Here is a 15,572-nt window from a genome sequence, read left to right as displayed (position 1 = left end):
CTTTTCTCTAAAAATTAAGATTTGGGGAGGTTAATTAAATATATGTATTAAATAAATGTTTTATATATATGTAATTAAAGCTACTAGAAGTAATGAGGAAACATTTCCACATGCAAGGAGAGTAGGGTGTGTGTTTTCCATAAAAGAAGAAATCAGAAATGAAAAGGAATTTTTGTTGATAAAAAAGAAACTTTTTGACCTGAAGTGGTATTATTTCAGAATAGGAAAGAGGGGAAAAATATGACCAAATTGTAGAAGATTTGTGGAAAAGGAATCTTGGGAAAGCAATTTTATGTATTTTTTCTTGCAGGCTAAAATTGGAATGAATTTATTAAAGTAGAAAAAATGAGTTTTAATACCAAAGTACACTGGTACAGGAGTTCACATTGTGGCTCAGCAAGTTAAGGATCTGATGTCTCTGTAAGGAGAGGATGTGGGTTTAATCCCTTGCCTGGCTCGGTGGGTTAAAGATCCAGCATTGCTGTAAGCTGCAGCATAGGTCACAAAGTGGCCTGGATCTGGTGTTGCCATAGCTGTGGCATAGGCTGCAGCTGCAGCTGCAGCTCTGATTTGACCCCTAGCCCAGGAACTTCCATATGCTGCAGGTACAAAAGAAGAAGAAGAAAAAAGTACAGCGGTGCAAAAGTAGAATGGATTGTCTTTCTGTTAAAAGAACTAGTGATTTTGGATTATTGGTCTGCTCTTAAGAAGGGGTTGTAAAAGATTTTTCTTTAAGTAGTCTGCCTAGAAAGCAAATATTGTGTACTTTACCAAAATAATTCTCTGTAAGAACTATTTAACTCTCTATATTTGCCTGCACAGTCTTAATTGTCACTTTGGTTAAATGGACAACTAAGTATTGTTTTTTGTTTTTTTTTTCTCAAAAATAATGTATTGGGGAAATTAAAAAAAAAGATAAAAAAGTATTGTTTAACTATGATTCTGTTTGATCAAATGCTTTGAAACCTTTTGATATTTCTGAAAAACTTCCCCCAAATCAAATTCTAAATGAAGTCTTTTTGACCTCAAACCAACTTTGAGATTTTCCAGAGGGCCCCTTTGATATCTCAAAAGATTTGTTTCCTCTCCTTATAAAAGGAGAGAGGTTGAACTAATTAGACTTCTTTGATATGTTAAATTACATGGGAAGCACTCTCAAATAAAAGTAATATTAAGCCTTCTTTTCTTTGGGTGCACTGCAGGATACAGAAATTGTGGGTCGGGGATTGAACCCACACCACAACAGAGCCCAAGCCACTGCAGTGACAGCACTGGATCCTTAACCCACTGAGCCACACTGGAACTCCCAATATTAAGCCTTACTTATGTTGTATTTGCATAGATATGTAAGTGTTCGGGAAGTTGTGTGAAATTCCTAGAAATGTGATATGGGCCTTGTAGAATGTTATCAGTCATAATTAACATTAAACTGTTGTATATCACAGAAATAACAATATTTCTTTATCAAATGAAATCTCATCAGACTGTTAACAATGGGCATTTTTAAGTCTTTGTTATTTACAGAGAGTTATTGTATTATTCAGATGCTTCTGCAAAAGTGTACCTACAAAAGTGCTTCATTTCCAAGGAGATTCATGGAAAGGATTTTTAACAAGGGCACATTTCTGATAACATCAAGGTCATGAAAATGAACTGGATTCAAGAAGAACAAGTATCAACTAACTGGGACTGAATTAACTGAGGAAGAGGATGATTATAATTTTTTAATTTTTTTTTTTATGGAGGTGTTGAAAAACCACTGGTTCCTTTATGTTTTGTTTTTCCAGATTTAAGGGAACCTTTTTCCTTAAGTTATTGATGACTTAACAGTAATTTGCTAAAAGCATATCTTTGTAAGCAAGGATGAAACAATTACTTTTCTCCCTACTCGATCCCTCCAGAATTTGGAAATTCTTGAGTATTCTTTTCATGGCAATATAGATAGTTATTTGCATAAGGTCAATAAGAATCTGTTCTTGTAACAGGACACAATTAGAAACACGAGCTATAAAACCAAAGCTTTCACTGAAACGTCATATGTGAAAGAGATGTGCACACTCAGATATGATCTGACAGCTTTAAGAAAATAAGGTTGGACTTTATAAAGCTAATAATGCTCCTTAAAAAAACTGGCCTGGTACTCTGCTTATAGGGTCCTTACCAGGCAAGAAAGGAGGGTCAGTTCCTGGCAGACCCAGGAACTGCTTCCTCCTAAGATCCCAGATCAACACTTAATACTTAAACTAAACATGAAACCCTTTCCTCCCTTTACTCTGGCAACGACCTGGAAAGATAATGCCAACATCTGTATCTCAGGCCATGACTAAGGGAGTAACCTCAGTAATTTAGAACTTTCTGTTTCAGGTTAGGAGATTTACTTCCCAAATGTACTGAAAACTTAACTGGCTCACAGCCTGAACAGGAAAATGAAACAATCCCTGCAAATGAATCCATGAACAGTGGTCCTGTGGATCTGTTTTGTTTAGTGGAAGTGGTCTATGTCCCTATAGCATTTATCTTTGTCTGTGTTGGTTATCATTCTCCTTGGGCGTATGGATGCCTAGATGGCTGGCGCATAACTGGGCAATGCTTCTTAGGCGATCTGTGTCCCTAACTATTTACAAACAAACTGAGATGCTTCATTGGACAACCCCCTGAATTTATATGGCAGTTAGCAAAGACTTAGCAGGCAGCTTTCATGATTCAGAATTCACAGATGGCAGAGCTCTACTCCCAGGGTTATGAGTAAATGTAAACGAAACTATGATGAGGAACCTCTCCTTAACTCTTGACTGTAGGATCTAGTACTGAGACACAGTAGCTGCTCAAAAAAATTCCTTTAGGCTCTCTGGCCAAAGTTGTTCTTGATAAGACAATAGCCTTTCATTATCTTTTAGCTGAGCAAGGAGGGGTCTGTGCTGTGGCCAACACCATGTGCTATAACCGAATTAACATTTCTGGGCAAGTTGAAACATGGTTGGCTTAAAAAAAAAATGACTCCATCTACAGGGTTTTTCTTTGACTTATTTGATTTTGATTGGTTTGGGTTTGGGGAACTGTGGATCTGAACTGCCTCCAGACACTGGTAATTATTCTATCTATAATAGTCACAGTAGTCTCCCTGGTACATTATCCTGTCAAGTTTTAAATTCATTTTCACAGCCACTAACCACTGAGCAAATAATCTCCCTAAGCCTGGAATGTGAGAAAAAAAAAAAAAGAAGAAAATGATTGACTAAATAGTTGTGAGCCTAAAGTCATGACCTGTGCGTACCATAGATATTCAATGCAAAACAAAAATCATGACCTGTGAATGTCACACAGATGATCAGTAAAATCTGTAAGAACTACAGAGAGGTAGCTTAGAGTAGTGCAAATGCCTTAAATTTTTACCACATCTCTCACTTAGGCTGAGAGTCTGATCAAAAGGAGAGAATTGTGAAAAAAGAGACAATAGGCCCCAAATGGAGTCACTTGTGCTAAGCCCCTCACATCAGCAAACCAAGACTTTATTGCTAACTTAATTCCACTTTCAGCCTCTCCTAGAAATGTAATCTTAACCAGTCCTGTCTGGAATTTCTTGGCCAGCACTAGTGAGGTAATCCACCATGTAGACTCCTGCCTTCTCCCAAAGGAAGGTGACCTTGCCTGAAATAATCCTTTCTTTTCTTTATGACTTCCTTGTCCTGCACTCTTTTTGCCTTTAAAAACCTTTTCTCTTTGGAGCTCCTTTCTACTTGCTAGATGGAATGTTGCTAATTCATGAATTGTTGAATAAAGTCAGTTTGATCTTTAAATTTACTTAGATGAATTTTGTTTAATAATAAGGGTGAAAGTTACCAGGTACTATTTCTTAATAAGATTTTTTAAAAGAAAAAAGAGAAGGTAATTATAAAGAGAAAAGAAAAAAACCCATGGATAAGATCAAATGCAGTAGAACCAAAGAATACTAACTACTGGGTTTAAAACAAATCCATCCTGTTATATACTTTCTTTCAAAGGATAAAGGACTTTTAAGATTAAAATACATACTGTAAGTGTGAATTTTTCGTGCCTTGCAATAGTTCTACTGTCTGTCTCTTGGCACAGGAAACTTTGGAGGGACCCATCATTTGTTTCAAGTCACCAGCATTTCCAGAATGGGAAGGACTTCTAGGCATGCCTACTTCAACAAAAGCATCATTACAACCTGTAAAGGAGACAAAAAGTAAAAATCCAAACATCACTTACCATCAACAACCACCTGCAATGGAAACAAATCGGAATGTATGTATCTCTGCAGAGACAAAGCAAAACTGCTTTCAGCTACAGAGAAGATGACTTAAATTCAGGTTGTCTTAACAACTCAAGATGAAATTTGAACAAAAGACCTTCATTTTTTTTTCCTTTTTTTTTTTAATGGCCATACTTGTGGCATATGGAAGTTCCCAGGCTAGGGGTCAAATCAGAGCTGCAGTTGCAGGCCTATACCAGAGCCACAGCAATGCCAGATCTGAACTGCATCTGCAACCTACACTGCAGCTTGCAGCAATGCTGGATCCTTAACCTACTGAGTGAGGCCAGTGATCAAACCCACATCCTCACAGACACTATGTCCACTTGCTGAGCCACAAGGGAACTTCCATATTTTTTAAAGACTGTTAGGGATGAAAATATTATAAAAAGAAGTACTCTACTCGGAAAAAAAATGTCACACACATGCACACACACACACACACACACACACACATAGTAAATTAACTGCTTTTCTGCTGCACAATTACATTCACTTTAATTTAGGAAGTTCTGATGTAATGGAAAAATGGTTCTACTGTGGAAAAGCGCTCTTTCACCATGTTCTTTGGAATTTCAAAATACTGTCTTTTTGCATCCTTGAGGATGCAAAATTAGTTAGCAAAACCAATTCGAAATCACTGCGCAGACTTCCTACAACCCCCATTATCCAACCAACAGGGCAGGCTCAAGTTCAGAGGGAGAGATACCTTCTGCAGGGTTTGATTTGGGAGATGCCTGCTCAGATCCAGTTGTTTGTCTAGATGGATCACCATGATTTGCACTCAGCACTTTTTCTCCAAGCGATGAAGCAGATATTGCACCATATTTTATATTTGGAGACTGAAATAACAATAAGAAATAACATACAGATATGGTCACAAATATAAAATTTAATTCAGGTGTTACCAGTGGCCTACCTCTTATAAACAGCATAGACCACAGGACTCTTGCTGAAGGACATTACCTGTGTGTGTCCATTTAAAGAAGCAGCGATTTTTTTGCTTTCTGTCTGCATGCTGTTGATATGGACATCAACAGGAGTCAAGCCAGGAGGGGGAGATGGAGCTGTGTGCCCATAGGCGGGCACTCCAGACAACAAAATATTGGTTAACGTGGCTTGGGCAGTAGATGGAATCATAAGGTGTGGTATAGCAGAAAAACCTACAACAACATTTCATGAAAACAGATTATTAGACCAGAACAAAATCAGAATCAAGAAGCATTATTTTATTATTATTATTATTTTCAGTGGCAATAATAAAGTCATTTTTGTTGCTACAAATTCAGAAGAGAATTCAATTTTTTTTGGCTGCACCTGCACCATACAAAATCTCCTGGGCCAGGGATTGAACCCACACCACAGAAGTAACCAGAGCCATGGCAGTGACAACCCTGGATCCTTAACCCAATGAGCTACCAGGGAACTCTGAGAACTCAATTTTGATACCACATTACCATAAAAATAGAGAAGAAATATTAAAATGGAACACCACTTCAGAGAATATTTAATCCATACTCTTCACTGTACAGATGAGGAAATGACCTAGATTTAGCATATGCAAATGACTACCACGCAAATGCGTCAAACTGGAACCTGCATTTCCTAATGACTATGTCAATGACCCAGAGGAGCCTTTGCCACTGCTCCCTGCACATCATGCTCTTTTTCTGATGTGCTTGTCACATCTGAAGATTACATATTACTTTTATGAAAAAACCACTTTGTTATGCTTCATTTTAACTAATTTACACATTGGGGAATTTGTTTGGCTGCAGTGTGCTTTGAACCATAATTTTTCCCTGAGGAAATCGAACCATAAGTACATTTTATTTAAAAGCTGATGATACCTAAGAATACACACCTTTTATTGTACTTAAATGATACTGACCTGCGGCATTTGAAGTATTAGCAAGTGGGGGTGCCCACAATGTGGGGCTGGGGGTGCCAGAACTTGGACTTTGCAAAGGACTGACTGAGCTATTGAGAGCATTCAGGAGCGAGTTCGGGGTTGTGGAAGTGTTGAGAGATAAGGTGGTGGGTCCCAAAAGACCTGAAATGAATGAATGTAGAATCAATACACATAAATTCAAGATTTAGAAATACAGGTGGCATCACCATTGCCACTTGGAATGCATGCCATATAATCATCTGACATTTTCTGAATATGAGTAACAGATTACCTTCTTTCAAATAGTCACATGACCTACTGCATGATGCGACTCCAACACAGAACCCAGCTTATCTACAAATAGATGCTGATCCGGGAATGGAAGACAGGTGAGCCCAGACCAGGACAGCAGTCAGGGTCATTGGGCACTACCGGCTGCTTTGCAGTCACTTTGCAGCTAGCCAGGATGAACACAATTCTGCTCAAGGAGAAACCCACTTTTTTTTTCTGGGCCACACCTGCAGCACATGGAAGTTCCCAGGCTAGGGGTCGAATTGGAGCTGTAGCTGCCAGCCTACACCACAGCCAAAGCAATGCCACATCTGAGCCACCTCTGCAACCTACACCACAGCTCACAGCAACACCAGATCCTTAACCTACTGAGCAAGGCCAGGGATGGAACCCGCATCCTCATGGATACTAGTCAGGTTCATTACCGCTGAGCCACAACAGGAACTCCAGAAACCCATTTTTATGTCTGTGCATTACTCACTTCTCACCTGCTTCCCAATAAACTCTTTTCAAACCACTTACAATTATGAGCTGTGATGAGGAGAATGTTTTCCTGAAACAGAATGGCTCCCTTTGGTCTATCTGCAGAAAGGCTGGCCTACCTACAATGGTTTTCATATGGAGGTCAAAACACATACATGACTTCTCTGAGGTCCACCTCAATGTGCAGGAAAACTTTTCTCAGAAAAAAAAATTTTTTTTTTGTATTGTTTTTCTGCTTGTTGTAAGGATTTAATGTTTGATTTAGTAATGAAATTTCCCTTCGGGCATTTTGAATGTATTCTAAAGTAAAATGTATAATAAGTTTCCAGGAATACTTAAAGCATTAAATTAAGAATGACAGGATAAGGCTAGCCATGAAAACATTTAAAACATTAAGTCACTCTCTGATCTGTACTCCCTTTTTCTCTCTCGAGTGCTAAGTCGCCTCACTGGCATCTCCTGACTCACATGTAGTATTCTGTTATTACAACTCTGCTCAGATCTCCAGTGGAAGGAACAACTTTGGGAGATTAGGGCCCAAGGTGGAAAAAAATCTGCCTTTTCTTGCAATGGTGTCTGGGCAAGGCTACTTGGAATCTTAATCATATTATAACCATATTACATTTTTTTCGGCCATGCCCTAGGCATTCAGAAGGTCCCAGGCCAGGCAGTGAGCCCATGCCACAGCAGTGACAATGCCGGATCCTTAACTGCTAGGCCACCAGGGAACTCCCACATTACATTTTTAAAGAGCAAGACTAGCCATTAAAAATTTTAAAGACTGCTGAGAGTATTTTTTCTCCTGACAATGCTGAATGAGGCAGAATGATTTGCAAGGGTTATTGCATTAACTTTTTATGTAATAGCTACTGAAAAATGTGCCACAAAGTAGTGAACCTGGCATAATTATAATATAGCAATAAACTTCAGCCTGCAAGATGGGCATCAGTAAATGGGATGATACACATCACACCAAGACTATTAAGTGTCTCACCCAACTTTCTTAAAGAACTATAGCACCAAGATGACATTCTTTTGTCATTCTCTTCTTCACCTTAGATCTAAAAACAAGTCTGTTGGCCTCCCTTGGTGGCCACAAGCTAGACTGCCTTTGTGTCCTGGCGAGACAAGCCTAACCACTGGAAGTGGGGGTTCCGCCTGCTTTCACCTCCCCCTCTCCCCACCGCACATGCAGCTTTGCAATTACTTTTTGAAAAGCAAACTGGATAATCTTCATCTCTAGGGACTGACGGCGATATTGCAAATGCAAGAGAGAACAAACACATAAATTATAGTCAGCCTGCTCACTTCACTCTCATGACATTCTTAATTTAGAAGAACAAACACAGCTACTGAAAATAAAACAGCCAGACCTTGATTATTTATGCCAAAATAAAAAGAATCTGGGTAAGAGGAATCCATAGAGTCTAATGAAAAAATCCAAAATGGACTGATGCAAGTTTTGTTTGCTTTTCACCTGATCTTAGGGCATAAAGAGGGCCAAAAACAGCCTTTAAAATGTGGTCCCCAACAGGAGAAAGAAAAGGAACCGGATAAGCAATCCTCCAGCGACTGAGAAGGGCTATAATAATAAATTTTATACCTAGTCCAGTGAGTCCGAGGCCTGCTGAAGCTAAGATATCCAGGCTGGGACATGCCAGGCCGGCAGGGCACGGTGCTGGGGACGGACTGGTTGCTATGGTAACCCCACTGCTTTCAAGTCCGAGGAGACATTTCCTTGCTTCATACATATTTAAGGCATTTCGCTCAACACTTTTCACAATCACAGACTATGAAAACACATAATGAGAAAGAAAAAAGTGACATGCAAGTAGTCGACAATGAATTAGAGGGGGGGGTGAGAAATGAATATGGTAATAAGATTTCCACTCTGGGAGTGGATTAATGCGGCTTTAAAATCAACTGCAAATTCTAACCACTTATTTCCTAAGTTTTCTCCTTTTTGGTAAAATCTTAAATGTTAGTTACCATTCACTGGGTGTGTCCTGTGTTCCGGGCACTGTGATGGAAGCTGCACACACATTCTAATTTCTGCAAAACTTTATTGGGTGGAATTATTTTTCATGTTCAGTGAGGATAAGGGCCTTACCCAAGGTCACAGTGTAGCTAGAGGACTAGAACTTGGGTCCATCTGTCTCTGCAGCCCATTTGTGTTTACATCCACTGGTTTCTACATTAAAGCTTTCCTGCCTTCATCTCATCTTCACCAAACAAATCAAACCTATCACCATATACAGACTGCATCCTAACATTCACTTGCATTTGACATTTATAGCCTACTAGTTAACTAGTAGACCTTGAAAGGTACCATTATTTCTCGCTGATGACATATCTACAGCAAAGTTTATGGTAAAATAAATTTTCAGACAGTAAATCTTTTTTTTTTCCCCTCAATGGACTCATCTAGAAAATTGGAAATGTGAACCCAAGGAGGAAAGTTTCCAATGGACAATAAAGAAAATGTGTGGCCGAGAAAGTAGAGCAGTTGTCAGCCTCGGGGCCAGCGATGCATAATGGGACAGTGCTGGGACCCTGCAAGCTTTCAGAGTTCTCACTATCTGTTTTCCCCTAACCTCTGCTCACTTCTTGCTGCACTCCAGCAATCTTCCATGCCTGTCCATCACAACACGCCCAAATCCTCAAAAGTCTCTTCTGTCTATATCGTTTAGACAGTCACTCTGAGTCAACTCAAATTAGTCAAGCATGAAGCTTCATAATTCATCAACTTTTTGTCCTATTCTCTAACTTTAAACTCAATATATCAAGTTCATTTAAAATCAATCCTATGTCTTCCTTTAAAGTTTTCTTTTGAAGAAGGCATGATGGTTTTTTATGTTGGACACTGAAGCCCACGTTATCTACATCTTTACCAAACTGTATACTGTAATACATAGTATATATATGCCATGTGCACACAGGCATATATGATAAAATTCTAGTTTAGAAATTTTAAAAATGGAAGGCACACTTTTTGGTGTTTCACCTACTATAATAAAAATATACATAAATGTTCTCATTTAGTACATATTATTATGCAACATGCTCTTTTTATTCAACGCCTTTCTTGTCCTTTGACTTCTGCTACAAAGGTTTTCTTCAGCGTGTCTAACTAGAGGCAGCACTGCTAGGGATAGGGTATCAGTACTTGCTGTGTGATTGCTTATTGGGCATGAACTGCTCTTCAAAGTGGTGGTACCAATTTATACAACTGAATGTAGGAACATTTCTCTTTCTTTACATTCTCACTAGCACTTAATATCATCAAAATTATCCCATTAAGTTTTGACAGTACATGTAATGACTGAAATTCTGCAATATCTTAGAGGAGAAGTTCCGAGAAGGCAGAACTGGGGACACCTCATTATTTAAAGTATTTATGAAAGAGAACAGGCACCTGGTCTTTAACTTCCAGGGCGAGCACAGTCTCTCACAAATAGGAGGTAAACCAAGTATGTTTTGAATTTCATTGGACCTGTACACATACACAGCATTTAGTCTCATCAACCCTCTGGCAACTTAGTAAAGCTTGAAATTACCAGACTGCAAATCAGTACAAAGAGTTTTCTCCTTCCTTCCCATATATGTAATTAAAATGATGGTCATAAATGGATGCTAAAAGTCAACACACACACAAAGAAAATGATCAGTGATGAATGTTACAAATTTATATGAAATAACTAAATATAACACATATATACATGATATATATTATATAGACTATTTAGCTCCAGGTACATGCAAATACACATTTATATGAAAATAAAACCATACAGAGCATGATATGATACATGGTTCTCTTTGGGTCCAGACCCTGGACCAACCTTGCTCGGCTGTTTTGGCTTTGGTTTAATACTGATGAAGACATCGAGCTGTTCCATCAACTGAGCAATGAACTGCGGATCGACTTCAATTTCCTCCTTCATATCAAACATCAGCACAAGAGGAAGACAACCCTAGGAAATGTCACAACACAAAGTGTGGGAGGTAAAAAGTTACTCACCCAATAGTTTTTTTTAATAATGATTTTAATTTTTTTCCATTATAGCTGGTTTACAGTGTTCTGTCAATTTTCTACTGTACAGCAAGGTGACCCAGTCACACATACACATATACGTTCTTTTCCTCACATTACCCTCCATCATACTCCATCATAAGTGACTAGATATAGTTTCCAGTGCTCTGCAGCAGGAAAAATACCCAATAATTTAACATGCCTACAGACAGCACAACCGTTTATAGCTTTAAAGAGGAAACCAAAGCATTAAAGCTAAATTATATACCTTTACAGAGCTTAGAAGGCTAGTGTGGAAATAATGTTGAGGGACAGAAACTATTTTTTGGAGGACAAAAACATGTCTTATATTTCTGATTCTTTGGCCCTGAATTTTTTCCTACTGTCCACTTTGGAAGGTTTCTCCACTCTCTGACTTCAGTCTTCTTAGTGATGACAGAAACTAGATTCTCAACCACATCAAGCTAGCCCTAGCTCAAAGACTTAGGTGGTGGCTTTTTATCGTCTCCTGCATGAAAGCTTAACACATATCAGCATTTCAAAATCTCCACATTGCAGCTGGCTCTGCTTGTGCAATCACAGGTTTATGTGCCCACTCTTCCTCCAAGTTAGACCAGCCTCTTGTCTATCTTTCAAACAGCTTCTCTACATCCATATTTTCACTCAAAAGTCTTCTCCACCAACCCAAGTTCTAATTCTCTTCTGATCTTACCTCCTTTTTGGAGAAAACTGCTCCTGTTCCTTATTTTTTTCCCCTTTTTATAGCAGCACCCGTGGCATATGGAATTTCCTGAGCTAGAGGCGAATCAGAGCTTCAGCAACGCCAGATCTGAGCCATATCTGCAACCTATGCAGCAGCTTGCAGCAACCCAAATCTTTAACCCACTGAATGAGGCCAGGGATCAAACCTGCATCCTCATGGATACTAGTCAGGTTCTTAACCCACTGAGCCACAACAGGAACTCCTCCTGTACATTCTTTTAACTATCTCATTTTTTTTGGCACAGCAGGTTTAGCACTTTTTTTCCCTGATGCACCAGGTTCCATCTGGATAAGTGATGTTTGTATGGACAATGCTATTTTTTTTTTAAAAAAAGGTGCTTGTATTTAAAATATAAGTTAAAGCCTTTTAATTTATCCCTCCTTCATGTCTTTCATTATCATACAAAAATAACAGTATGTCTCATGCACGTCTGTATTTTTGGCTGGTATGATCAAAGTATGAATGTGAATTCATGGCTGCACATAATAATTGCGAAGTTCACTGAACTCAAAGTAATATCTAAAGAACTTGAAAGCAAAAAAGAAAATATGAAGAATGATCATAATAACCTTTGGATACAAATACGCTATCTAACTAGTGGCATATTAAAAGTAGCTTAGGTAAGCTTGGCACAAAAAAAATCATTCACAATAAAATTAATTTCTTAAAATTATATGTTATAATCCTTAATGACTATAATAAATTCTCATCTGTCAGAGGAATGGAATCAACAACATGAATCCGGATTTTCTGAAAGTTTCTCAAAAACAAATTCTGCAAGTTAATAATAGCAAAGGTCACGCCTGAAGCTTATGAATTCAAATGTCACTAAAGGTCTAGCCTGAACAGGAGACTACCATGGTGTTTTTAATAAGAATACTTGTGAGTCCACAGTATGTCGGTCCATTTTGTTACTACACATCAACCCACACACTAGGTTTTTAAATGAATGTAGAAAGGACAGAAATATTGCAAATTATAAATTGGAAGCAGTGGTAAATTATATAACTCAGATATTTTTCTTCAGTGCATGACACTCAAATTCATGGCTTAATTAGCATTTTTAAAATTGTGTCAGAGATTTATTAAATGTTCAAATGTTTCAGGCTCCCAAAATTTATGTCTTTGAGGGTCACATTTTAAAGACACTTTTTAATTTTTCTGTTTAAACAGAAGACTGTCTTTGTCAAATGCAAATACTACATGTCAGATTAAAATAACCACCTTTCACAAAATATAGCCAATTATTTCATTGTGACCGCTTCTGTGTTTAGTCTAAGTTACTGCAAGGAAATTACTCACCGATATAATGAAATTAAGTCTGTGAGGCACTATGTATCTACTTCTTTCACTTTATTTTCTTTTACCAAGAAACTTCCTTATTTGCCCAGGATTCCAAAGTGCTTCCAGAAATACCACAATGGTACAGTATGTGCAGCAACATAATGGTACCCAAAGAGGTAAGCAAGTTGGAGCATTCATTTCAGTAAACCTACCATGAGATACTGCCTTGCAAGACAGACAGACTCAATGGTGCCCTGGAGGTAGACGGTGGATTTCTTCTGTGGATTACTGGGATCAGGAAAGTGGATCTGAGCACCCGTTCTCTGCATGATATGTTTGATGTTGCTTCCATTTCGACCCATCATAAAGAGATGATGTTGAGCTGCAATGTCTAGCTGCGTGCTCACGGGAATGGCCGATGCCAAGCTCCCAGCAAGGTGTTCCAACAGCATGGCTGTTCCTTCCTATGAGGAAGGAGTGGGGGAAGAATAAGCCTCTAGAATAACCACCCACACGAAAGGAAAAGATTCTATTGCACTTCTCACAGCTATGGAAACATTCAACACGTTTCAAAAATGAGAACATAATATAAGAAAAAAATCTGGAAAACAAATCAGTCCTAAAATCCTTTACAGATAAAATTTGCAAAAAAAAAAAGAATGGATGTATGTATATGTATAAGTGAATCACTCTGTTGTAGAGCAGAAATCACCACAATATGGCAAATCAACTACACTTCAATAAAACTTTAAAAATGAAAAAATAGGGACTTCCCATTGTGGTGCAGCGGAAACAAATCCGACTATTACCCATGAGGACGCAGGTTTGATCCCTGGCCTCGCTCAGAGGGATTCTGACTTGCTGTGGCTGTGGCGAGGGCTAGCAGCTGTAGCTCCAATTCAACCTCTAGCCTGGAAACTTCCAAATGCTGAGGGTGTGGCCCTAAAAAAGCAAAAAAGAGAAAAGAAATAGAGAAAAAAGAAATTAAAAAAGCAAAACTTGCAGGGTGTGTGCATCTACAATGTTCACAATTATCTAAATCACTTACCTTCAGAGCACTTGTGTTATTCTGAGACCCTCGAACTATCACAGTAGCACCATACATTCGGGACCGCTGTTTAAATGACACTGAAATGTTGTACGTTTGGGATATGTGCTGAATAGAGGGGGAATTAGGATCGGGCACTGGTTGAAGAATTCCAGCAATTGGTAGCTCAAACATCAGCACCAAAGGAAGCAGCTCCTAAAATGAAATTAAGAGAACCCAGAGCACAGCGTTAATTCACTGGACATTTAGAGAGGAGTGTAATTCACTCATTCTTTTTTCTAAAATTTTTTAGGGCTCACCTGAGGTATATGGAAGCTCCCAGGCTAGGGGTCGAATCAGAGCTGTAGCTGCCGGCCTACGCCACAGCCACAGCAACTCGGGATCCGAGCCACATCTGTGACCTACACCACAGCTCATGGCAACACAGGATCCCCAACCCACTGAGTGAGGCCAGGGATCAAACCCGCATTCCCACGGATACTAGACAGATTCGTTTTCATTGAGCCACAACAGGAACTCCTAATTCATTCAATCTTTTCTGAAGATAGAATTTTTTTTCTTTTCAGCCAAGCCATGGCATGTGGAAGTTCCCAGGCCAGGAATCAAACCCAGGCCACAGCTATCACCCAAGCTGCTGCCGTGACAAAGCTGGATCCTTAACCCACTGCACTGTGAGGAAACTCCTGAAGATGGAATTTTAAAACATGAAGCTTTTATTACAGCCATAAGCTTGAGTAGACTATATAAAGTTTTTTAAATGAAAGGAGCCTTTTATGAAACCTGAGAGTTTGTAACTTGAAATGCCTGTGGTATTTTTCCTCAGGCATCTTTTTGATTCAAAATCATCAGAGGAACTGAGCCAGATAAAATCCAGAAGGTCTCTAACAAACATCTTCCATACATTAAAATAACTTTTGTCAGTATGTCCTACATGTTGAACATATGATTTGGTTATAAACTGATCAATTAGGATATTTGTATTGCCTTACAATGTAAATCTCACTGACATGGATTTACAGTACTAAGAGGAATAAACAGTTACCCGAATTCTAACTCGGGCAGATTCTACTCCTGCTGGTTGTCCTGCTATAGATACCTACAAAAAAAAGAAAGAAAGAAAGAAAGAAAACACAGAGTTAGATTGATTGTAATTGAACCCACATCTGCTTTTCCACTTATCTACATCCTCACTACTCAAAAAGCAATTCAGGACCAACAGCATTGCTTTTATCTGGGAGTTTGTTAAAAAATGAAAGATGGAAGGCATCCACCTGAACCTAGACCGACTTAATCAGAATTTGCATTTTAAGGAGGTCTGGTGATTTGTGTCAACTGATCTACATCACCTCCTGGACGTACCTAAAACCTCACAGTCCCCACGAGGCTATCCTGCCCCCTTCATAATTTCTCTTTTGTTTAAACTCTCTGCCTATGAGATGGACACCAACGTGCCACGATACTATTGCCCTAAGTTCTCAAAATAATAAACCTCTTTATGCTGTTGCT

At 38.8% G+C, this 15,572-nt stretch overlaps 1 protein-coding gene across 7 annotated transcripts in view; it reads right to left on the bottom strand.

Annotated features, from left to right (window-relative positions):
* BICC1 (BicC family RNA binding protein 1) overlaps positions 1 to 15,572 on the bottom strand; it is a 335,063-nt gene that overhangs the window by 35,669 nt on the left and 283,822 nt on the right. For 6 of the 7 annotated variants that reach the window (XM_021072798.1, XM_021072800.1, XM_021072797.1 and 3 more), the window contains 9 exons: positions 15,109 to 15,162; positions 14,067 to 14,261; positions 13,231 to 13,482; positions 10,781 to 10,912; positions 8,542 to 8,728; positions 6,165 to 6,326; positions 5,240 to 5,436; positions 4,983 to 5,115; positions 4,033 to 4,189 (listed from right to left, as the gene is read on the bottom strand). In XM_021072798.1, the coding sequence (XP_020928457.1) occupies positions 4,033 to 4,189; positions 4,983 to 5,115; positions 5,240 to 5,436; positions 6,165 to 6,326; positions 8,542 to 8,728; positions 10,781 to 10,912; positions 13,231 to 13,482; positions 14,067 to 14,261; positions 15,109 to 15,162 (1,469 nt within the window). The remainder of the gene's footprint in view (positions 1 to 4,032; positions 4,190 to 4,982; positions 5,116 to 5,239; positions 5,437 to 6,164; positions 6,327 to 8,541; positions 8,729 to 10,780; positions 10,913 to 13,230; positions 13,483 to 14,066; positions 14,262 to 15,108; positions 15,163 to 15,572) is intronic. The other variant, XM_021072799.1, reaches the window with a different exon arrangement.

This window comes from Sus scrofa, chromosome 14 (assembly GCF_000003025.6).
Source record: "Sus scrofa isolate TJ Tabasco breed Duroc chromosome 14, Sscrofa11.1, whole genome shotgun sequence".
Taxonomy (NCBI): Eukaryota; Metazoa; Chordata; class Mammalia; order Artiodactyla; family Suidae; genus Sus; species Sus scrofa.
Note: the sequence above shows the minus strand (reverse complement) of the source record. Positions and strands in the feature narration are given on the sequence as shown.